General features: G+C 37.9%; 1 protein-coding gene across 1 annotated transcript in view; it reads left to right on the plus strand.

Moving 5' to 3' along the window:
- The first annotated feature begins 262 nt into the window (after positions 1–262).
- stat4 (signal transducer and activator of transcription 4) overlaps positions 263–25128 on the plus strand; it is a 116338-nt gene continuing 91472 nt past the window's right edge. Inside the window, exons 1-3 of the mRNA XM_088930204.1 lie at positions 263–358; positions 19977–20105; positions 23155–23290. Of these exons, the coding sequence (XP_088786330.1) occupies positions 19978–20105; positions 23155–23290 (264 nt within the window). The 5' untranslated portion in view covers positions 263–358; position 19977. The remainder of the gene's footprint in view (positions 359–19976; positions 20106–23154; positions 23291–25128) is intronic.

The raw sequence follows: 25128 nt of genomic DNA on the forward strand, positions 1-25128 counted from the left end.
ATGAAATCATATACATATATGAGAAGACTGATTTATCTTCAAATAAGGCACTGCTGCTTTATTAGCATATTGATTGGTAATATTGTAACATTTTTTTAACTTGCCAAACACAGCCAAAAACCAACTTTGAACTTTTTTTCTTTTGATGCTTTTTCTACTGAATATTTTTTTTTTCTCTTGAGGAGTTAAAAGTGAAGAGGCGTTTCGTAGTATTCAATCAAATAATGACAGCCTACACGATGACGAAAACAAAACCAAACGTAGAAAAGAGGAACAGGTTCACATGTACCGTATTCAGTTACTGAATCGAGGTTGAAGCTTGTGCATAACGAAAAAGGATAACGAGCCGAGGCAAAAGGTGAGCATGGACGTTATGTTTTGGTTTCTGTATAATGATGAATAAACCCTTTTTAAATAAATATGAGAATACATAATAATTTTCGAGCTCTTTATTCCTATCGAACTGCATCTGCCTGTACAGAGACTTTCTGCTTTCCCACTTTCTACTACTGCCCTTGTCGGTCAGTTCTTATACAGTATCACTTTCTCCGGATTTACGAAAATATAAAGACGTTAAAAATCTTAATTGAAATTAAATATTTATTCAGCCTCTACACAACAGATAACAAGATAAACCAATCTTATTGGGGAATTCAAAACTAATTAATCTTGAGTCTATTTCCGTCAGCAAAGCCAGACTCGATGTTTTTTTTTGTTCTTTGGCTCAGTTGTGTTCTGTTGAACAGAAATTAAATGTTTTCTATTCATTAGATATGTAACACAATATTTAAAACTTTATTTAGAGGTTTAATGAAGTGATTTATAGGTGGTAATGTTTAGGTGCCAAAATGTTTGTATTCTTCTCTTATAAATCAAAATTTACTTTCAAATGGCCTTGGAAAATATCTCTTATATTCGTAGAAGGCTAGGAAACAATGAAACGTTTCTTACTGAAGACACCAGTATGTATAAAGCTCCTGTGGGATAAATTACTATTATGTTTATGTAAAGCTTATTTTATCAAGTCACTTTTTGCAATGCGGTTTCAAAAGACTAAGTACAGTAATTATGTTTCATCGTCCTTGGCTACTGTTTCACAATACTTTGGTTTCCAAAGACATCTTAATGAGTAGGTTATAATATGCCATAATGTTTATCAGTTAACTATTCGGCCTTCATCATCTTGAAAAAGATTTCCCCACCCACTCACTTCATGTGAAAAACTGAAACATTCTTGTGACGTAAACGATCTTGTGAAAAGCCTCTTGAACCCATCCTAATGCAAAACATAATTTCAGATTTGTTCTAATTTGGGTATACTGTTTTCACAGAGGAAAATATTTATATACAAAACTATTTTAACCAGTTATTGCAGTGGAAACTTACATATTTACCAATTATGCTGTTAGAAATCTTGCCCACTGTGTCTTTGGTTTTTGACACGCAGAGTAATAATGCCCTACTGTAGGTGCTATGGTCTGTGGTGTTGAGAAAAACCCCAGGTATCAGTCACTCTTTAGGTGAGCGAATTTTTTCTGTATTACTAGCAAGAGTGGGGAATTTGGATAACTTCATTAAATGTGTTTTATGCTTAGAGTGTTTTGTGAAGCCTGTTTTTGTTGTTTTGTTTTTTTTCTTGTAGATTAGTTAATTGTTATTATGAAAATTTATTTGCTACTACTTATTGATCAGGTAATGTCAGTCAGCATGAAATAAAGTATATATTTTATTCACTTTCTAAATAAATAATAAATACAAATTTTAAAAGTATTCCCCTACTTCCTCTGATGCCCCATTTAAATTTGAGTTATAAAAGATAAGTATACAGTACAAATATTTTTAATCATACCCTGAATGCTCTAACTTATTATTTTTTCTAGTTAAAAACCTAGTTACCAAACACTGCAAAAAATAAAAAACTAAATTATATTGATTGCCTAAGGCTCTGTTCAAGTATGCATACGTGAGGCCTTGTGCCTTCATATATGTGTTCTCATTTAAGTCTGCAAGGGCTTAGGTCAGGGGTGCCCAACCTTTTTTAATGTAAGATCTACTTTTTCATTTGCCAGTCCAGCATGATCTACCAGTGTGAATTTGAAGCTCTGATATAGGAAAAACAGACTGTGGGCATATCAGTACAATAACGATACCCATCACTAAAATGACAGCAAATAAAAGCAAGTGACTCATGCTACAGTGAACAAGTAATGTTCCCCATTTTAGAAAAAAGAATATCTTACCTTCATATGAGCATTGGCACTGAGAAGCTTACTTGAGAACACTTGTAGTTGTTTTTTTTTAACGTGTTGACACTGCTGATCGTGTCGATGACATTTTTATTGTGTCCCTGCAACTCGACATTCAGCTCATTCAGCAGTTCAGTCAAGTCTGTGAGGAATGCTAAATCCAGATGCCACTGGTCATCCTCTAATTGGGTATATTCACTATGTTAAGACGACTTGAGAAACTCTTTGATTTCTGGCAACAGCTGTCTGAACCTCGCCAAAACTGTTTGTTTTTTAAATCTCCAAACAGCAAGTCAGCAGCCTCAGCAAACGCTTTTTAAAAATTAATTCTCGATCCCTGAATGACTTTTTGTGTTTAGCCAGGAAGTGGCTCACACAGAAATATGCGATGATTGCCGCTTTCCCTCTTGTATTAGGCCTCGTGAAAACCGACTGCTTCTAGTTGAGATTTTAATTTTTCCATTTTTCTTTTCCGTAACTCACTTTTAGCGGGTACAAAAAAATAATCATGCTCCCATTCCTTGTGGTAACGGTATGTTTTCAGTCTGTTTGCTTTATCATTTTCGTTCAAACACTACAACTATCAAATAGGCAATCAAACTTATCAAACTGTTGGCGAATTTGTCACGGCTAGTCTGTTTTTTCTCCACTATGCACTGTAGCAAATGTGGGGTTTGTGCGGCAATAACCAAGAGAATGTTCTTGGGTAGCACACACAACACTATTTACGGAGCTCCTGTAGCCTTTTTTTCCAGTGTCAGCCAGAACTCAGGGAAGAGACTTTTACAACCCATTCAACAAGGGTTAAACACACACAAGGCCAGTAAAATGTATGACATTACATGAACAGATCTGAATGAATTTTTAGGCTATCGAAAAAAGTAAATAGTCAAATAGCCCATTTATTTTTTGCCAAACATTCTTGCGATTGATCGACTAGTTGGGCACCCCTGGCTTAGGGTATTCCATTTCTAAATTTGTGTTTCACAAGGGTGCTCAAGAGCGACCCTTCTTTGAAGGCTGCATTGGAGCGGACTCTGCTGAAGGGAATTACCCCTCATTCTTTACGGAATGGTGACATTTCAAGTTGTAGCCTATCAAAGCGGAGAGAGGTTGCCATTAGTTAAACATTAACATTAGTTAAATTATTTTTTTTACAGTTTTAGAACTCATAATATTTTATGTTAAAACGATTAATTAGACTACTTTAGATTCAACTGTATGTATTCTTGGTACGAAGTTTTAACATAAAGCTTTTATTTCGTCACCTCATTTGGAGTGATGAATATTCATTTACCTGCAGTGTATTTTGTACATATTTAATAGTATAAAGGTATTCAATATATAAAGTAATTAATATATAAAGTATAGTCCCAATTCTTGCACTGGGCCCTAAGCCCTTTCTCCAAGTCCGCACTTCTGTGACATATATCAATTGTGTACTTCAAGTACACAACTATTCGAGGGCGCATTGTTATAGAAAAAGGTAATGGAACACCCTCATGTGATAGCATTTTGTTAATGTTTCTTAAGAATGAACAACAAAAAGCTTTTTGACCATAAGCTTTGAGATATTGTGCAAGGTTTCCCTTACCTTTTTATAATGGTGCACCCTCGAATGCTCACACAGTCCACACTTGTGATAGTGGAGGAAGGGCTTAGGGCTTAGTGCAGCATCTGGGGCATGCCATATGTCTGAAAGATAAATTTCTTCCTTGTTGAAGACTTGTTCTTGCCTAAATAACTTCTCATTGATTAGCTTTTTCAGCTTCTCAGGAAATACTTTTGCTGCCATGTAATGAGCCGAAGCCTCCTCCCCTTTAAACTTGATGTTATGAAAAGAATAGTATTTTTTCATTTGCATTGATTTATTTTTAGGTCTTATTTATGACAAAAGTGAAATGGTGTGTAGGTGGAAAGGGTTACATCTGTTTGATGGTGTTTGCTTCTTTATTTAATACTTAATGGAAAAACTATATAAGTGGTTATTATAATCTACAGGGTTATCAATTTCAAATGTTGAAACCCTGCTGTACTTTTCTCTGTAAGGTCCCCCAGTGAAGTAATGAATTTCAAACATAATTCAAATACAGAGCTTTCAAAATACCTCAGGTGTAACATTGTAGAAAGGCACAGAACAGATGAAGTGCATCATAAAACTTCAAAGACACTGAATATCACTTTAAACACTGTGAAGTTGACCATTAGGAAGTAGAAGGTATATTGTACCACCTAGACACAGCCTAGATCAGGCTATCCCTCCAAACATTGCAGCTGGGTGAGGAGGAAAGTATAGACTAAAAGTGAGGGGCTTGACCTTGAGATCAAAATGCCTTTAAAAAGGCTACAGAATTAAATGCCTGAGATATGTCCATGAGTCAACATTATTCTGGCCCACTCCACAAACCTGTTTAGCAGAGTATCAAACCCATCTCAAATCCCACATGGAGTTTACAATTGATCAATTAACTGTTACTGTAAACATGTAGTAAAAGGTTTTGTGGTCATATAAGATGACCAAAAGTGGAATAATTTGGTCTAAATGGAAAGCATTACATCTGGCTTAAACCCAAAACAATGCATCACACTGTCACTACTGTCAAGCATAAAGAAGCAGAAAGCTGATATTTCTGGAACCTGTTTGACCACTGAGTCACACTGAGTACATGCTGTTTTTCTGGGTGTGAGGGAGGGTGAGATACTACAGAAAATAGCTGACATTAGTCTGGGATTCTCTACATATCTGAAAGCAAGGGAGGATCTATATGATGCATAAGTCTGACATTTCGTCTTTGTTTTGTATGTGTAATAATAGTAGTTCTTCACAAGAAATGAACATTTAATTGGACAGGCATGTTTATCAGTTCTGAATTTTATTAGCTGTTCTGTCTGAAACCTATATTGTTGATATTTATTTATACTGCGAAATGTATTACCCTCAAAGCTATGCTGCTTTCTACTTCATGTCTGTCTCATTGTATTTCTCATATTTCTACCTATTATTAAGCCTTTCTAATAGGTAGAATGAGATCATCTTTGGGTTGAGAAAATCAAAGTAAATGTGCATACAGCAATGTTTTATGTGCTTATTTTTCATCTGGACTCTTTTAACAATTTGTTTGAATTATTAAAGGTAATGGAAAATAACAGGTAAAGCCAGAAATAAATCTGGACTAAGAGGTAGTAAAAGATCAGATTTGCTGGATGATTAAGATAGAAAACTAATGTATGTGTGTGTGGTAACCACCTTCTAGCAAACTTTATATAAAGAATTCGATGTTCTTTATATATAACTTTAACAGGCTGTCAGATGGTGTCTGTTTAGGAAGCCACTACTGTATGGAATTCATGGTTTGATGCAATGATGCCACGGGCAGTACTATGTATTAAGCCTTTCTTAATTACTTTAAAAGAACTGCTGAGTTCTCTCACAATGGTTGTGTGTGATGCAGGCTGGCCAAGTGTGAGTGAGACACTGGCAGCTGCAGGAGTGTTGTATGTAGGCCAGTTGGGTTTGAGTGAAAGTGATGGCAACTACTGGGATGCTTTTGTCTATGTGTTCCCCAAAGACACGGTGTGTCTAGTTAGCCAAGGGCTATCAGCCTTAAGGAAAAGTTCAAGGAAAAAGCACCAGTATCAGCTGTAGGTGTACTAGTGTTGTGGAACTGAGGATGCATGAGGAGAGTTTGTTTGTATGAGGGTGCAGTGGCAGTGAACCTGTGAATCCCATGGAGGTGAATGAAATGAGACTGAGATGGAGTCTATGTTGTCCCATGGGGCTCTGAGAGAACAACTGGTGAAAGCATACTTCAGCAGCTATATACTGCATGCTGCAGTCAGTTGCTAGTGATGTGGCAGGGTTTGACAGCAGAGGCTGCAGAAACCCATGGTTAATTGAATGTGTGCCAGGGCACAGGATAAAGAGGTGTGGCATGGAAGGATATCACTCATGGTCACTTAGCGGGTGCTGCCAGAATGTTTGTTTGTTAAATTAGTGGTGCACAGGAAGACTGCAAGTAGAGAGGATTTACAGTCTTTCCCGCAAGGGAACAACAAAGGAGGGTTTCCAACAAAAAAGGACTTTTGGACTGCAGCAGGGACTCTCTCCTGTGTTGTCATGCCTGAGAGATTTAGATTAGATGTTACAAGTGAAGGGAAATGAAAGTCTTGTGTGTGACTTGTGGTCGCTGACTAGAATAGCCTTAATTGGTAAGTTGTGAATGTGCAGCTGTGATACCGGTGAGCAAAAACTCAGCTGGAGTCCTGCAGCCGTGATGTGTAAGGATGAGGTGTGAGGGTTATTACGTTCTTGGCTCAACAAAACTTTATTATATCACCTTTCAAAGGCTAAATATAAAATCCCTAAAACAAAACACAAGTGCATATGGACAGGGTGGCTTCTCAGAAGTGTTAGGAGCCACTGTGTGGCGGGGAGTGTAAGGAATGGAAAGAGCAAGGAATGAAAAGGTGAATACTGTTTTAAAGTTTTAAAGTTAAAGTTATGCATGTGCGGTTGGTGAGACTCAATTGGAGTCCCTTACTAATGTAGGAAGATCGAGGATCAAATTATGTTCTTGTTAGGGATTCGGTAAGAGAAACCGAAACCAGTGAATGAACCCACTTGCAGGAGCTGATAAAGCCTAGCCATGATCCAAAGAAAGCCGTAGTCGAAGAAACGAGCCGAGAGTCCAGGGGAAGCCAGAGATCCAAACAGGGAACGAGTTAGCGAAGCCAAACCGTGATCCGAAACCGTAGACAATAGAGCAATCCGGGAGTCCAGGGGAAGCCAGAGATCCAAAACAGAGAGTGAGTACCGAAGCCAAGCCGTGATCCGAAAAACCGTCGTCAAAGGGGGAAAAACCGTAATCTGAAACCAAGAAAGACACAAAGCAGAAGAAGGAGTAGCGCAACTAGGAAGCTCGAAAGGAAAACCAATACTGAGCGAGGAGGTAGGAAAAGACAGGTGTTTAAGTACAGGATGAGACGGGGGTGTGGTGGTGAATAAGTAAACTGATGAAGTAAGGCTATGCCTTCTTCTGCCTCTTCCGTTGCCGGGAGGCAGGGATCGTAACAGTTCTTGGATCTGCTGGTGAACCTGGGTGAAGACCAGAGAGCAGGAAATGCAGCAAGAAGGAACCTGACTCAATATTGAAGAATAGTGGCAGTAGTTGCCTCTCTCATTGCTGGTTCTCTTGCAATGACGAAAATCAAGTGTGTCTACACTGCATAGACATTGAAGGGTCTTAGAAGGCGTGAATAGAGACTGAGTTGCTGGGTGTTTTTCTGCGAAAAAATGAAAAGAAAAAATCACTGTGTTAACTGTGTTTGGGGCTGTGAAGTTTAATATCTAGAGGGGGGAAAAAAGAAACAGTGAGTGTCAGAGGGAGAAAAGATCGTGTACGGAGGGCCCACAACAAGCTCACCCTGTTGGGTGGGACCTGTCTGCTACAATTATATAGATAGTTTTGCACTCATGTAGTAATTTAAAACCCAAAGGTACGGAACAAGTTATCCAACCATATTGTTGAAGCCAATATCTGGACTTTTCTGAAGAATCAGCAGGCTAAGGTACCTAGATCACTGATAGTAGAGTCTGAAGAACCTTAAGATTAGAGATAAAACGCTCAATTTTTTAGCATACGTAAAAATGGAATAAATCACGTTATTTGTGGTGTGTGTGTTGTGATAAAGTGGATGAAAAGGCACTTGTGTACATAAAATACTGTATGTGCACTACTTTATTCCTAAAAATAGGTTATTCAAATAACAAATATGTCTAAGAATAACAGTAGTGTTCAAAATCCCCATAGTGTTTTTTACTTCATTCCATAAAGCACTCTGTAAGAATGGTTAATTTGAACTTCTTTGATGACAGTATCATACACAGGATTCAGATCTGAAGAAGACATGTCTTCAGTGTTACTTTGTCTATCTGAGTCCTCTTAGTCTTTCATGTTTAATCTTTTGTGTATATGTTAATTCTAATTTCTAAAATTATTTCCCTTTCATTTTACCTTTAAATGGAGCTGAGAACTAGTCAAACTGTATTGTACTTCTGATTCTAATGTAGTGTTTGGAAATAATTTCTCTTCCTTTAAAAAAATAGCATATCGGCTAATTTGTTTCAAATTTGTTAATTTGAAATGGCTAATTTGTTTCAAATTAGCCAATAGAATGTACTGTACCTCTTGAAAATACTTTGTGGTGTACTGACATCTGTTGTTTGTTTTAATCATTAAATTGTAACAGTCAAACACTGATTAATTCAGAAAGTTTTTTATCTAAGTTTAGTTTGAATCTGAGTGCAAGCAGAAATGATACAGTGTATCTTTCAGAAATTTGGTGTTCTTACACACTGCCTAAAACAACACAGTAAATTGACATCGGTCAAACTGTGTATTACTGCACAAACAATTTATTATTTACAAATCTCATACCCAATACCCATCCACATTGAGTTTTTAACAAAGCAGTACCTGAGTGCAGGGACATATTAATGCACGGGCTCATTAATTCATTAATTAATGCACGGGCTCAAGCCTGGGGCCCCCAGGCTGGGGGGGGGGGCACTGGGGCAATTGGGGTATAGTTAGGAGATGACAGTAGATTACTACAATTTATCCATGTATTGCTACCATTAATATCTCTCAGTTAAATACTGTTTTGGGTCATTTCCCTGCACACCTCCATTTTGGAAAAAAAATATTGATTGGAAACCTTTTGTGTCATCCAGTTAATAAAATGATGATATTCAAACTTTTGAAATGCACGCATTGATAGGCTCATTGTTATGATACGTCATTCTTCAATGTCACTCTATAACATGAACGTCTGTTCTGGTAATCACACCAGTGCCGCTGCTATGGGGAGGGAGGCATTGGGGGGCAATGCCCCCCCAGATGGAGTTTTGTACCCCTCTGGAAAAAATGTCAGTACTCCAATTCATTGGCATAGGTACGGGTGAGTATGGCCCACCCAGTCAAAGAGAGATTGCTCTCTGACCCAGTTAATTAAAAGAAAAAGTCATAGCGTTTCTAACCAATAAGAAAATGAAACAAATAAAATGGGGAGGTCGATATATATATTTGGCTAAGTCGCTGTCAAACTCTTGACGTTGGAGTAAAATAAAAAATCCCGCCAGTTGTGGTGCGACATCGAGTAAGCATACATGCGCGTATACAGTACGAGCTTGCCAAAGTTAATCAGGTTAGCATGGAAAACAAACGTCATTTAAAAAAAGCACGCTTGGATGGTTCCATTTCTGGACAGTTATCATATTCAATGCCAAGCCCCGCCATATTCGCTTAGTGATGTAGACCAAACATTGCACGCCAACTCAAAATACATCAAAAGTAGGGCTAATTGAATATTAGACTAAATTAGGCCCGTTTACATGATGTTATTATTTCCATGCCAGCCGTGGCATCTCTGTTCGACCTCTGTAAAGTTTTCTAACTTAATTGTGCATGCTATAATTTCACTGGGACGGTGTATTGGTTAGCATTGGCATGCCTTTGTTCATTAGTCTGTAGCTAGCTATTTTTCCATAGATGGTTTTCACGTCATTTTTTCACGTTTTCATGTCACGTTAAGTGTACCAAGTTGCGGATCAATTCCTCATGTCCCTAATGTAAGAGGACCAGGCCTCAGAAATGGACTGTTCAGAGACTGCTGTCAGAACACCACAAAACCATTTAAGCAATTGCTGCAGTAGCCTATTAACATTTAAACTGGCCTTTTTAGTATGCTCTGCTTCGACAGCAACATGCGAAAACTCTTTCTCCACACTCAAAACTATTTTCCGACCACCGTTCTTAAAAGTTCAGTTCAAGACACATTCGTTGCTTTTAGCTTTACTGATGGTAACTAAGACGGGTTTTTTTTCTCACATAACATGTGCCTCTACCGTTATTTTTATCATCACTGGTCAAAAATGATTACATTGTCTTGACTAGTTTTATCACCTAGGCTACCAGCCATGGTCCTGATTGTCATTCCTGCTGTGGAGGAGTAAAACACCTATTTGCATTTTAGATGATTTTGTGTGATTTGCGTTATTTAACTGCATTCTTTGTAATGGTGCTTGTACTTCCAAGTGGGCAGTGGTTGAGTCTGTTGTTCTGGGAATAATGAAGGATTGCACTTTGTGTTTGTTGAGAAGTTGTTAAAAGCGGCCGAAATTCATATATCTGTCAACACCATCCCTGCTGTTAAGTATGGTAATGGCACTATGTGATGCTTCACATCAGCAGGGACTGGAGAGCTTGTTAGGACTGGGGGAAAAAAATGGAGCAATGACCAGGCAGACAATGAAAGAAACCTTTCAACAAGCTACACTGGAGTGTCTTAAGAAAAATAAATGTCTTTGAGTGCACCAGAACGCTCACTATACATCAGCTATCAGAGGGGAGGAGAACAGACTGATGATGCCAATAGATGATGATGGGGATTAGTAGAAGGGCATTGGTAAAGACCAATGGGAAATTTGGCCAGTCCAGTGGGGTTACACCTCTGATGATGCCTCAGAGTCTTATATTGTGGGTCCAGGGGTCGGCATTTGCCATAATCATTATCTAATTGTTTTACAGGCTTAGCTTCTGGTCATATAACAGGATGGATGTTCTTGTTATATAGATGTTATTTCAGCTTAATTAATGTCTGTTTAATTGTGCTTGTTTGTGTGTATACATTGTGATGAACAGGATTTATTTAGCAGGAATAAGTGGTTTTCTGCTAAAAGAGAGATTGATAGGTGGAAGATGTACTGTATGTAAAATAATGTTTTGGTTAGGCTTATTTCGATAAAGTAAAACATAAGAATTGGGATGTTGTAGCACTATGGTGAACAACTTTTCAGAAGTAGTGTGCCAAAATCCACTTCTATTTATGGAACTGCATGCCATTGATACTTTTTTACATTAATTATAGTTCTGCTTGCATTTTAGGCACTCGGAGCTTAGTATGATCCTTACCCTTTCTTTCTGTTGATGAGGTCTCAAACTTTGGGGCTTGTAATTTGATACTTTTAAGAAGTACGCATGTCTTTGAGTGCTTATTCACAAACCAGCTTTGGGTGGGGTGAAGAACTGACTTAATATATGAAAATATCTGTTCATAGAGGTATTTGAATAAAAACGCTGACAGTGCAATGCCACTTTCTTCAAAGAGTCAAATTTCAGATGTAGAAAATTGAGACTGCATTGGTTTAACGCAGTTGATGGGGATGCCAAGAAGCACGACTTCAGTCCTGTTGCAGTTTAGATGAAGGAAATTTTGAGTCGTCTATTTTTATGTCAGAGATGCAATTAGAGAGCAGAGACAGCTACATCAGTGTCAGGTTTGGTATGGATGTAGATTTGAGTATCATCAGTGTACAAATGATCATTTAGACCAGGGGTGCCCAACCTTTTTTAATGTAAGATCTACTTTTTCATTTGCCAGTCCAGTGCGATCTACCAGTATGATATACAGTAGGAAACTGTGGGCACATCAGTACAATAACGATACCCATAACTAAAATGACAGCAAATAAAAGCGAGTGACTCATGCTATGGTGAACAAGTAATGTTCCCAATTTTAGAAGAAAGAATATCCTACCTTAATGTGAGCATTGGCACTGAGACGCTTACTTGACAACACTATTTTTTTTTTTTACATGTTGACACTGCTGATCATGTTGATTTTATTTTGTCCCTGTAGCTCAACATTCAGCTCATTCAGCACTTCAGTCAAGTCTGTGAGGAATGCTTAATCCAAAAGCCACTGGTCATCCTAATTGGGCATATTCACCATGTTAAGACGACTTGAGAAACCCTGATTTCAGGCAACAGTTTTTGGTGAGGTTTAGACAGCTTTGTTTTTGAAATCTCCAAACAGCAAGTCAGCAGCCTCAGCAAACACTGCGATGATTGCCGCTTTCCCTCTTGTATTAGGCCTCGTGAAAACCAGCTGCTGCTAGTTGAGATTTTAATTTTTCCACTTTTCCGTAACACTACAACTATCAAATAGGCAATCAAACTTATGAAACTGTTGGCAAATTTGTCACGGCCAGTCTGTTTCGCTCCACTATGCACTGTAGCCAATGTATGGTTCGTGTGGCAATAACCGAGAGAACGTTCTTGGGTAGCACACATGACACTCTTTATGGAACTCCTGTAGCCTTTTTTCCAGCGTCAGCCAGCACTCAGGGGAAAGGACTTTTACAACCCATTTGACAAGAGTAAAACACACACAAGGGCAGTAAAATGTATGACATTACATGAACAGATCTGAATGAATTATTAGGCTATCAAATAGTCAGATAGCCCATTTATTTTTTGCCAAACATTCTTGCAATTGACTGGCAAACACTCGATTGCGATTGACTGGTTGGGCACCCCTGATTTAGACCAAGTAATCTTAATAGCTGACCAAGTGGGAACATGTAAATGTGGAAAGGTAAGGGGTCCAGTATTGAGCCCTGAGGAACACCAGACTTAATAAGACCAATTTCAGAGCCAGTACCACCAAGAGAGACAAAATGACTATGATTCAGTGAGGTAAGACTTGAACCATTTAGGAGCAATGTCAATAACTCCAAAATCAGTCTCAAGAAGAGAAAGTAAGATATCATGGTTAACAGTGTTGATTGCAGCATTGAGGTCAAGGAGAATAAGGATAGAAACACAACCAGAATCATAAGCAGATTGTTAGTGACTTTAACCAGGGCAGTTTCTGTGAAGTTATCAGAAATCAGACTGGAGGTGTTCAAAAAGGTTATTTGCTAAGCAATGATTTTTAACTGAATTATAACAGCACATGCTTTATTTTTGCAAGAAAAGGTTAGTTATATTTAAGGCGAAAATTGTTTAAGTGTCCAGAGCCATACAGTATGTTTTTTTTGGCACAAGGGAAACAGCAGCAGTTTGAAGGACATTGGTACCGCACCAGTCCTCAATGACTCATTTATTTTATTGAGGACAATGGAGCAGAGAGTATTCAGTAGGATTTGCAGGATTGAAATAAATCAGTGGGGATGGAATCTGATAGACAGGTGGTAGATTTCACATGTGAATGTTAACAAGTTTACTGAGGTATACAGAGTCAAGAAGAGAGAAGGGAACCATTAAATGTGGTAGGAAAGTTTGACTTTAGCAGTCTGTGGATGGTGGAGAACAGGTGTCTAGGGTTATTATAGTTATTTTCAATGATGTGGGGGGAATAGCTGGATCTAGTGGATTCTATTGCATCCTTGCATTCAGACACATACTCCCTCCAAGACTGAAAATGAACGTTTGGGCCACCTAGTTCAAGTTTATGGGAAACTGCCTTCATTGAATGAATCCAGTCAGTGTACCATGGTGCAGGGCGAGAAAAGTGGTTCAAGTTTTATTAGGTGCTAAGGTGTGAAGGGTAGACGGAGGGCTATTAAACTTTGTCCACTACAGACTTAAAGAATTAAAGAAGTAGGATAAGTACAGAATTCAAACCTAGTCTAGTCAACTGATTGTTGCGAAAACTTACAGAGCATGAGGGGAAGAGTGTGATACAGAAAAGGAGCAGAGAAGTGAGAACAAAAGAGTTATTTGTCATTATTAAATCCAGGGTGTGTCCTTTGTTATGATTTGTGCTAAGGACAAACTGAGTTAGATCAAAGCATTCCAACAAAAGTAAAAAAGTAAAAAAACCTTAGCCAAATTGGAAGACTGTGAATCAACTGATTCTCATTTGGATATTAAAGTCACCAAGAATAAGGATTCTCTTAAATCTGAGACATATAAAAGAAAGTAAATTGGCAAACTCACTTTAAAAGGCATCATGAGGCTTGGGTCGGGAAAAACCATGGGGAAAAGAGACCTTTAAAACAAGACATTCAAAAGACAAGAGTGGAGGTACAGTAACAGGACTTAAAAAGAAAAGGAGATTGTAAATAACAGTTATGCCTCCACCATAGCAAGAAAGGTGAGATTGTTCGAACAAACCGTAACCAGGAGGGACTATTTTGTAAATAAGAGACTGCCATTATGTCTCTGCCAGGTCTCGGTCAAGCACAGAAATTCAAGTTTTTTTTCTGTGATAATTGGGTGTTGAGTAATGCTGATCTGGATCAGCGAGCCAAGGGAAAACGGAGTGAGTTCCAGGCACCGATGAGCAAGGTGATTTTTCAGGTCAGCGCTGGTGTGTAAAAGTCTGGCTGCATCATGTAGAAAAACAGGGATAGTAACCTGCAATGGGATGAAGGAAGAAAACGACATCAAATGAGTTGCAGTATACAGTATATCACATTGGACGCAGCATTGGATGCTGCATTCCCAGCATCTCGTGGATCACTGACTACCTGACAGGCAGACCACAGTCTGTGAGACTTCAGAACTGAGTGTCTGAACAGGTAGTAAGTAACACAGGGGCTCCTCAGGGGACGGTTCTTTCTCCGTTCCTCTTCATCCTCTATACCTCGGACTTTAAATACAACTCAAAGTCATGCCACCTGCAGAAGTTCTCGGATGACTCTGCAATTGTGGAATGTATCAAGGGTGGGCAGGAGGAAGAGTACAGAGGACTGGTCAGCAGCTTTGTGGAGTGGTGTGGGGAGAACCACCTGCAATTGAATGTAACAAAGACGAAGGAACTGGTGGTAGATTTCAGGAGGAAAAAGGTCAAACCTACTCCTGTCTACATCCATGGGAGTGGCGTGGAGATGGTGGACTCGTACAAGTACCTGGGAGTGCACATCTACGATAGACTGGAATGGTCTAAGAACATCGAGGCCATTCTGACAAGAAGGGTCAGAGCCGACTTTACTTCTTGAGGAGTCTCGGGTCCTTCAATGTGTGTAAGATGCTACATATGTTCTATCAGTCGGTGGTGGCAAGCGCCATTTTCTACGTGGTGGTATGCTGGGGCTCTGGGATTAGAACAGTGGATTCTAACAGGCTGAATAAGCTCATCAGGAGAGCAAGCTCTGTCATTGGGTCTGGTCTGGACCCCCAGGAGGTAGTGGCTGAGAGGAGAATGGTGTCCAAACTAGAGGCCATCATGGACAACGTCTCCCATCCCCTCTATGACATGCTTGTAGAAATGAAGAGCATGTTCAGCAATAGACTGATTCATCCACGGTGTGACAGGGAGCGTTACAGGAGGTCATTCTTGCCTTCTGCCATAAGACTGTACAACGCATTCACCTTGTGTCTGGGCAGAGGCAACATTGACAGTGACCTGTTTCTGGACTGAACAGTAAACTGATACATATGTTCTTTTTCTTTTCCTGTTTGCAACCATTTTTGTGCAATATATGCCAGGGACCTGTGCAATACATTTATATTTATAGTCATATTGTGCAATATGACTTTTTTGTGTACTGTTCTGGGGTGAGTTTCCCGAAAGCATCGTAGCGCTAAGAACATTGTAAACTCGCTCTTAAGATCGATCGTTAATTTATGAGTGTTTCCCAAAACCCTTCATAACTAAAGTAGCACGTTAAATCCTTCGTAATCTACGTGCTCCCTGACCCACTCGTTAATCACTCAGTGCTTCTTAAACTGGCTACCTCTTGCGCCAACCTTAGCGACAGAGATCTCCAGACAGAGCACATTAAATTCATGTCATGGGAATTCTCTGGAAATATAGAATACTAAGATTTTATATTAAGGATTTTTATATTTTGTTGTACTATGTAAGAGGAAATTTGAAAAAAGAACATTTATTTATACAGAAATTAATTTATTAGTCATCTTGGGTAAATTTCATATTCATAAGTTAAATGTTTTAATAATACTCCCTCTTTTAGTACTTTTGAGGTGGGGTTTAAATTGTATTTAAATTCAATACACTTAATTACAATAATTAAGTTACAATACACTTAATTAAAAAAATGCTGAGTTTTATACTTGTCTAGATGATATTATTTTCAGGATGAAATGCAGCAATGCATTATTTAATTTAAATCATTGGGCCTAACATGTATTTATAATGTAGCGGCATGCAGGGCGCTTTAGCCATGCGCACGCAAGGCGGGCTGAGAACAGCACCTGGGGACTACCGGACTATATAGTGGGACAGAGGCTGGGATACAGTCTCTTCCCTTCGTGTGTGTGTGTGTGTGTGTGTGTGTGTGTGTGTGTGTGTGTGTTAGTGTAGGTGCAGCGCTGTAACCCCTGTCCCTGTGTGTGTACCTCTCCCAATTCAAGTTAATAAATGTGTTGTTCAACCCCATTCCCTGAGTCCCACGCCTGCTCCATTCCGTACCGAAACCCACGGTCGATACAATATTTAGAGTTCGAATACCGTTTTATGTTCTGTCGTGATTGTTGATGGTAAAGCTTAGACCTACTAATTTTTAAATTTGATTATAGGTCCTGTATTTGTTGAGTGACACATGCCAAGCTTAGTAGTTAATTTTTCCATTGAGTTCCAATACACCCAATTACTATAAATAACAACAGTTTATTCTCCTGAAACACTCTTATTCTTAAATATGGCAGTGCGCCAAAAAATATTGCTTTAAATCAAAGACGTCGTGCAGGACGCATACACTGTCCACACAGTTAATCTTGGTTTTCTTTTACGGCATGTCAGTCATTTATTTTCTTTTCTCTTAGGAACAATAAGGGTCCCATTTTGTGCCTATCTATATGCTTTCGATTAAATGGTTGTTAAATTATGATGTCAAGTTTACTTCATATTCCTTTTCACAACTTTAATTCATCCCACTAAAGGACCAAAACCGACACCATATAATGAAAGTATTGTCAATCGATTGTTTTTCAATCGACTTGTGATGCTTTTTGCTAAGCGACTTCAGGGGAGGGGTCAACAAAGAAGCACTTTATACTCGCTCGTTAAATGACCGATTAAGAGGGGTTTTGGGAAACGCATGAAAAAGTAGCTCGTATGTTACGTACGTACATCGTAAAGTTGCTCGTTAGTCTCTATGATTAATCGTTTTCGGAAACTCACCCCTGTTCTGGTTTGTTCTTTGTGTGTTCTGGACTGTGAGTAACTCTTCTTAGTGCACGTCTCACTGTACTGATTGTATTGTATTATTATTATTGTATCATTCGTTACACTGTGGCTGTGTTGTCTGTGTTAAGCTTCTGTTGCACTGCAATTTCCCTCACAGGATCAATAAAGTATCTATCTATTCTAATATCCGAGAAATGCTCTCATGTTGATTTTAACAGGAAAAAATTCAGTTTCAGTTACAGTAGTTGTAGCATGGAGTACCTTAGGACTATTTCGGTGGAATATGGGATGATGCAACAAAACTGGGAGAAAAATCCTGGAACAGAGCAGTAGTACAGTAGGTGGTTTAAGAGTCCACAGTCCAACAGCACAGCATCAGGTAGCCAGCAGTGGAATTGGTCACAGTGGAAATCCAGTTGTAGTGAAAATTGTAAAAAACAAGGGAGATGGAGAAAAAATAAAAGTAAAATTAAAAACAAGAAAAACTGAAAACAGTGAAACAGTGAAACACTGAAAACTGAAAACGGTGATTGGAGCGGCATCCTGATGTGCCTGTGTTCCCTCTTAACCGGAACTGGAAATGTTCACAAATAGCTTTTTATATGCTCACTTTAACATTGTTAAAATAAAATATGAACAAAAAGAAATGACGTTTTATTTTTTACTGAGCACTATTACGAAGCTGAAATGCAACATGTTCGACCATCTCTAACATTTTAAAATAGTAACTTAATTCTTATGTATTAATAAGTTCCTAAGCCACAACATTAATAATGTCCTGATATACAAATTGTAAAATACACATTATTCTTGCTAGATTTCAGTTTAATTTGTTGACTAGTTATAGTTTAAAAAACATATGTCTTCATCAGTGCAGAGGTGTCTCAGTACTATACAGTACATTCAGATGGCTCTTCAAATTTGTTGTAATTGTATAATGTAAAGGTTTATTCCATGCTGAAAAGAGAAGAAAAGAAGCACAACGTTTTGGCTGTGGAGCCTTCTTCAGGTGTCACTTCTTTTGCAGCCAACACATGCTGACACAGCTACCTACTTGAGCTATTATATTATGTAGCCATATTCTGTTTATCTTCACAATTTTTTTTGCGAGAGCTTTTCCTGGTTTACACTTCATATATGAAACCAGACTCCAGATCTTTTTCTTCCAGCTGAAAGTATGGAATACAAAAAATTATTTCTTGCATTTCTGCTGCTTTTCTGTTTCTACTCAGGGTGCTCTAGTTTCCAATATAATTAATACAACATACAGTATACATCTCATTGTTTTTCTGTGAGCCAATCAATTAACACACAATAAGGATTCATGGGGTGTGGAAAAGTCCAGCTGGAAATGGTGGACTGATCTAAAACAGTGCAAGGTCGTACCTTGTGCTCCTAGTGACAATTCTAGCTGCTGCGTTCTGAATTCACTGTAAGGTGTTGAAAGATCAGGTGCTGCCTGATAATAGGGCATTGCAGTAGTCTAACCTGCTGTATACAAGAGCATGTATTAATTTCTCTGTGTCTTGAGTGGAGAGAAACTGCCTTAGTTTTGCAATATTTCTTAACTGTAGGAAACATGTTTTTGATACTGTTTTAACATGAAAGTTAAATGAGAGCCTTGTGTCTAATATGACGCCTAGGTTATGTGCTGAGTTTTTGAGGCAAATCCTCTGAGTTAAGTGCTGAAGTTATAGTAGTCCTATCAGTATTGTTGCCTCCAAACAACAGAACCTCAGTTTTATCAGAGTTGAATAACAAAGTTTTCACACATACAAGTCTTTACTTCATTAATGCAATTTACTAAGGTTATAATAGAAGAGTTGTCGTTAGGTGTAAACAAAATGTATATTTCACAAGAAATGCTTTAAAAAAATCTTTAGCAGTTTGCAAGCAAAGGTTGAGTTTGTTAAGGTGTTTGGTGATGTCAGAAAAATTATTTGCGCCACCCATCATCATCATCCATTTAGGTGTAGTTTGCCCCTTTTTTCTAATAAAAGGATATCAGTTTGATCAAGACAGTCCACAAAGTGTGCCAAAATCTTCCCAAGGCTTAGCCAATGAACATTGCTTGTATACACTTTAGGCAGATCATGATACTTCAAGGCAGATTGAGCAACAGCATAATTGATTGTCTTCACCAATATAGTTCAGAATTAGAAATCTTGGCTTCTAATTTATTATTAATCTTTTCTTGATGAATAATACCATGGCAATTTACAATCACATGACCCGTTTGTTCCTCACTGATCTTTACAAATCCTTTTAATCCATTCTTTTTCTGACTATAGCAGAGGCAGTGGCAGTTGTCAAAGGAAATATTCTTCTAATGTCAATTCCTCTTTACTCAAAATGCTTAATAGCTGACTGTAGCATGGCTATAACTTTCCCTGCTGTTGTGCCATGGGTTTTACACGGCATAACTCCTCTTAAACCTTATTTGAGTGCTTCACTTTGCTCAAGGGAATATTTGTGTCTTTAAATTGTTTATTCCCTTCTACTGATCTATGTCTTTCTAAAATGTTATCCCTGAATAATTCTATATTTACCATAGTAATGGTCAGTGATTAGTTCTGCAATAAACTTGTTTTAATTTTGATTCTCTGTGGTTTTTTGCTGACATTTAACTTGTTTCAACCAAAAATATTCACTTTAAAATGTGTACATCATTTGTAATCAAAATGGGGCATCACTGAAAGTGAATATTGTGCAAGGCACGGTAAGTATCTTTCTATATACATACACTGTATGCATGTGGTCTAATCACGCCTGTTTTCATTTTTTCCGCAGCATGAGTCAATGGAAACAAATTCAGCAATTAGAGATAAAGTTTTTGGAGCAAGTGGACTACTTTTATGATGACAACTTTCCAATGGAAATTCGCCAGTTTCTGGCTGTGTGGATTGAAAGCCAGGACTGGTAGGTGTGAAGTCACTTTAAAAATGTATTCATATTTTCAAGCAAACAATACCACACGGGACAAATTAGGAATGTTTAAACAAATTTGTATTTACTGGACAGGAGAAAAATAATTTAAGACTTAAAATTAATAATTCATCTACAGGTTTGTAAAATAAAGCAGGGTCTATTGCTGTACTGTCTAACTGGAAATACTTTACAAATGTTAAAGGCTGTCTGCTTTACTGCAGTAATATGGTTAAAAACAGAGATAAAACTCTTCTTTTTAGGAAATTGTTTTTTTTATACAGATGTAGTAGGCATTTAAAAATAAGTTAAAAATACAATAATAAAGCCATATAAAATCTATTTTGGTAGAAACAAATATTTTTCTTTACGCTGCAATTAATAAATTAGTCAAGTTAAAACTGCTCCATCTCTGCTGTAAGGCAATAGATTGAATTTGCTTATATTGTAAAGCTTCATCGTGTTTTAGCGTGATTTAGAATCACTTTAGGTATATATAGATGGACCGAGCTGTTATAAATGTGTGGAAAGCCAAGACAAGGAGTGTAATATTCAAGGATTTTATTCACAACTGGTAGTCAGACAGATAAGTATATGGTATCTAGCTTTTCTAGTTCAGCCCTTTACTGACTTCAAGAGGAAACAGCTGATCACATTAATGGAACAATGCAAATTGCTCACTCATAACAGAAACAATCATTCTTCCTACATTCATCCTGCTCTGCTGTTCTTTGTTAAATGTGTACACACTAGTAAGACCTCATTTAGAATAGTTTGTACAATTTTGGTTACTACTGTATGTTATAGAATATTTGAGAGAAAGGTAACTTGATAAATTTGGGGGCTAAGAAAATGTCATGCACTAACAGGATTACGTACTGTATTTAGTCTTGAACAGAGAAGTATTTAAAACAGAACAGGAGACAAGATGGTTATTTACACTAGGGTTGTGGGAATATTGAACAAGCTACCCGGTCCTGTGATTGAAGCCAATATTTAAGCTTCATTTAAGAAACAACTACATGTAGCCAGCAGCCATATCACCCTGCAACTCAAAACTGGCAACCCACTGATGCTAAGCAGGTGTGAGCCTGGTCGGTACCTGGATGGGAGAACTCCTGGGAAAAACTAAGGTTGCTACTGGAAGAGGTGTTAGTGGGGCCAGCAGGGGGCGCTCACCCTGCGGTCCATGTGGGTCCTAATGCCCCAGTATAGTAACGGGGACACTATACTGTAAACAGGCGCCGTTTTTCGGATGAGACGTAAAACCGAGGTCCTGACTCTCTGTGGTCATTAAAAATCCCAGGGCGTTTCTTGAAAAGAGTAGGGGTGTAACCCCGGTGTCCTGGCCACATTTCCCATTGGCCCTTATCAATTATGGCCTCCTAATAATCCCCATCTATGAACTGGCTTCATTACTCTGCTCTCCTCCCCACTGATAACTGATGTGTGGTGAGCGTTCTGGCGCGCTATGGCTGCTGTCGCATCATCCAGGTGGATGCTGCACATTGGTGGTGGTGGAGGGGAGTCCCCTTTACCTGTAAAGCACTTTGAGTGGAGTGTCCAGAAAAGCGCTTTGTAATATTTGTTATATTCCTTATTGACTTGACTTTTTTGTAAAATGTTATTTGTTAGATCTGCTTAAACATGGCATTATATGAGCTTTAAATAGGCATATGCAAACTCTTCATGTGTGTACTCTGAGCACAACACTAAACCGGTATGGAAACATACAGATGCAGCCAACTAGAATGCACGAAGTGGTATTCAGTTGGTAAGTGCTGTAGGCACCACTGTATCTCAGAGAGCAGCTCGTCATAATTAGAAATCTTTATTTTAGCCTTTTCTTTAAAATATATATTATAGTGGTTTTAAAACATATTTTACAGCAAATAAATACATAAAAAACAAAAAAAAGGCCAGATTAAAATAAAGGTTTTGAGTAGTGATTTTAATTACTTTGCCTCTTAATATAAATCGCCTTGTAGCTGATGTAAGTCTGCACTCTATTTAGATCAATATATTTAAATGTTAATATTGCAATTTGCCCTTGAGGTAAATTTGCAGCATTAGAGTTTATAATTTATTTTTAACAATATCACATACAATATTCAAAAGTATTGTAAATATTTGTCTTTTGTCTTTGTCTCCTCATTCCAGAGCAAGTATGTTTATACAACATAACACGTGTTATATAATAATCCTAATCATGAATAAATTCATGACTTCAGTGGAGAAATTAGGGGCCTTAAAGAGGGGGTCATTGCAACTACAGATTGAATTTGATACACAATGCATTTCAAATAAGAAGACAAAATACACGAAAAGTTAATGGCCTGATAGTATCAGTGGGCAGGTGCTGAGTTGTCATGTACTTAGTAGTATTTGTAGTAGTAGTATGTGTAGTATGTGCTTATCACTTATCGCTGTGGCGCAAAAGACACAGCTGGAAGACATCTACTGCATAGCAAACAAATAGCAGAAGGCCAATACAATCATTGACTGTCATGGCTGTCCTTGGATAGAAAAATACAGTATCTTATATCTTATTTAGATCAGCATTTTGCACATGATTAAGTTACATGGGATATGTAGAACCACTCTCTGACAGAATCGTAGCTTATAGGATATGGTTTAAGGAGAGTAGCATCATCTGTTTATGGTTGTCTGTTTAAAAGAACATGGATAAAAGTGGAAATGCAAAATGGATGTATTAGGTTTTCTTCTGATTGGGACGCTGTAACAATGGGACCCTGTAAACAATACATCTTCTGCTTCCAGAAATCTTTCCCATCAGTTAATTAATTTAGAATTGTATATAGAGCATGAACTTTAGCTGAAGATATCTCAATAGGTTTATTGCTGCCCAGAAGTCTTGCTTCATCCTTTTCAGTTTAAACTATTATGCACAATATGTTTTGTATAGCCACTTTTCCTCTGCCTTAATTATTGTCAGTATACTAAAAAGTACATATTTGCTTTGTGAATGGAATTAAGAATTTATTATAGAAAAATTAAACTTCTTATTTCTTTTTTAAATCAGGGATACTGCTGCAAACCATGAATCGATGGCCACTGTTCTCTTTCACAATCTGTTGTTACAATTGGAAAAGCAGTGCTCCCAAGAGCAGAACTTTCTGCAAAGACACAACCTGAAAAGAATAAAACAACAGCTTCAGGTAAATCCAATATTGTTTAATTTTCACAGGCTAATAAGAGCATCCAAGAATGTTAAAAATGTTCATGTTTGGTTCTGCTGTACTCGGTAGATTATTTTTGCCAACAAAGATTATAGTGAATAAGCCTTAGCAATATTGATTTAAAACAAGTTTCATACAAGTGGTGTTAGTTTGTGGAAAGATATGCCTCTTCATGTTTTTCCAGAAATCTACTTTGGCTTAGTTTTCATGTGTGTCGCAGTTATTTGTTTGCAGAACTTTTGCATCAATTTCTCTTTTTACCAAAGTTACAGAGGTAGGCTGCTTTAACCTGTTCATATGAAACAATAAGCTTCAGAGAGCCAGTGAAGGAAATTATCAGCAAAGGATTAAATATGTTGATTGCATAAGTATTCACCCCATTTACTATGGCAATCCTGAATGAGTTCAGATGTACACTTTTACTTTGACGAATCACACAATTAGTTGAATGGCCTCTGTCTGTGTCTGACGAAACCGTAGTTATAATATAGGGATCTAACAATATACGGTCCTTCCTTTTGGTTTACATAGGAAGGACCTATGTAAACACATAACATTCCAAAGATAGGATCCTTGAAATTATACCTTTGTTTGCTTCTGCTTACTTTGAAGCTATTATTCATACTAAAGTCTGGGATGCTCATTTAAAAGACTGTCAGACAGGACAGTATTGGGGACACAGTGTTACTGGTAAACTCGAAAAATATTGCAGAGCTTATTAACAGATGTCTGCGTTATGGAGTAGGTGTCCCCATTCAACTCTAAAATTGGACTAAAAAATAAATGCCAGCTTTTTTAGGGCTTATTGGCTATTATCACCACTTCATTCCTAGATTTGCAGCTGGTGCCACATATGAAGCCTACCAAGATATTTGGTCCTGATATAGTACAGTGGACTCCTGAGGCATTTTTAAATTTGACTCTGGTGATGTATAAAAATTCTGTACCCAAAGTGTTAGGTTTTACAAAAACTGTCCAAGTAAACACAGATGCATATGAAATGGGTCAAGGAGCTCTCAGGTGTAGGATGACCTACACTTGAGAGCACCCCATACTGTTTTTGAGGTATGAACTATCCCATAGAGACTACAGTAGTTCCTGGCTGTGCTGCCATTCTTTTTTACAATCTATTACCTCATGGCGTCTCAATATAGTAATGCTGATACTCTATCTAGGTTTTTTTTTTGCTTTGCAGCAACTGTAGCAATCTCCATTGGATTGAGCTGGAAAGGGGGATATGTAGCAAAGCAGCTGGAATTGGGATGTTAATAAGAGATTAGGCACTAGTGGGTGGTGTTTGGACACTTCAGAGACAGACAAAGCTAAATAAGGTGTTATTAGCAGAATCAGCTTCAGCTGTTTCAAGATGATTTTTCTCTATTAAATAAGTTAACACATGATGGAGGTATTGTAACCACATCTACAAGCTCCTGGTACATCTTTCATTAAATTAGATCAAACTGTCACTGTTGCTGTGCCAGTATAATGGCACTACTGGACAAACAGGATCACTTAATAGTTAGAGTATTGTAGGAAATGGAAAAGATGAGAAGGATGCAGAGCTTCTCAGTTGGGGTGATTGAAAAAACAGGATAGTTCTGGCCTTAGCCTAATTCTACCCTACGCCAGGAAGTTTATTTATATAGGTCCTCCACAGCGCACTATCCAGTAAGGATGATCTGCTACAGGATGCCACCTTTAAAAGAGCTACAATGTTCAGTGTCTGAGAAGGGGGAAAATGTCAATGAGTCAAGAACATCCTGGTTATTTGACAAACCTGTGACAAAAAGAAGGAATTTAAAAAAATACAGAAAAGT

This window comes from Atractosteus spatula, chromosome 13 (genome assembly GCF_055471065.1).
Source record: "Atractosteus spatula isolate fAtrSpa1 chromosome 13, fAtrSpa1.hap1, whole genome shotgun sequence".
Classification (NCBI taxonomy): domain Eukaryota; kingdom Metazoa; phylum Chordata; class Actinopteri; order Semionotiformes; family Lepisosteidae; genus Atractosteus; species Atractosteus spatula.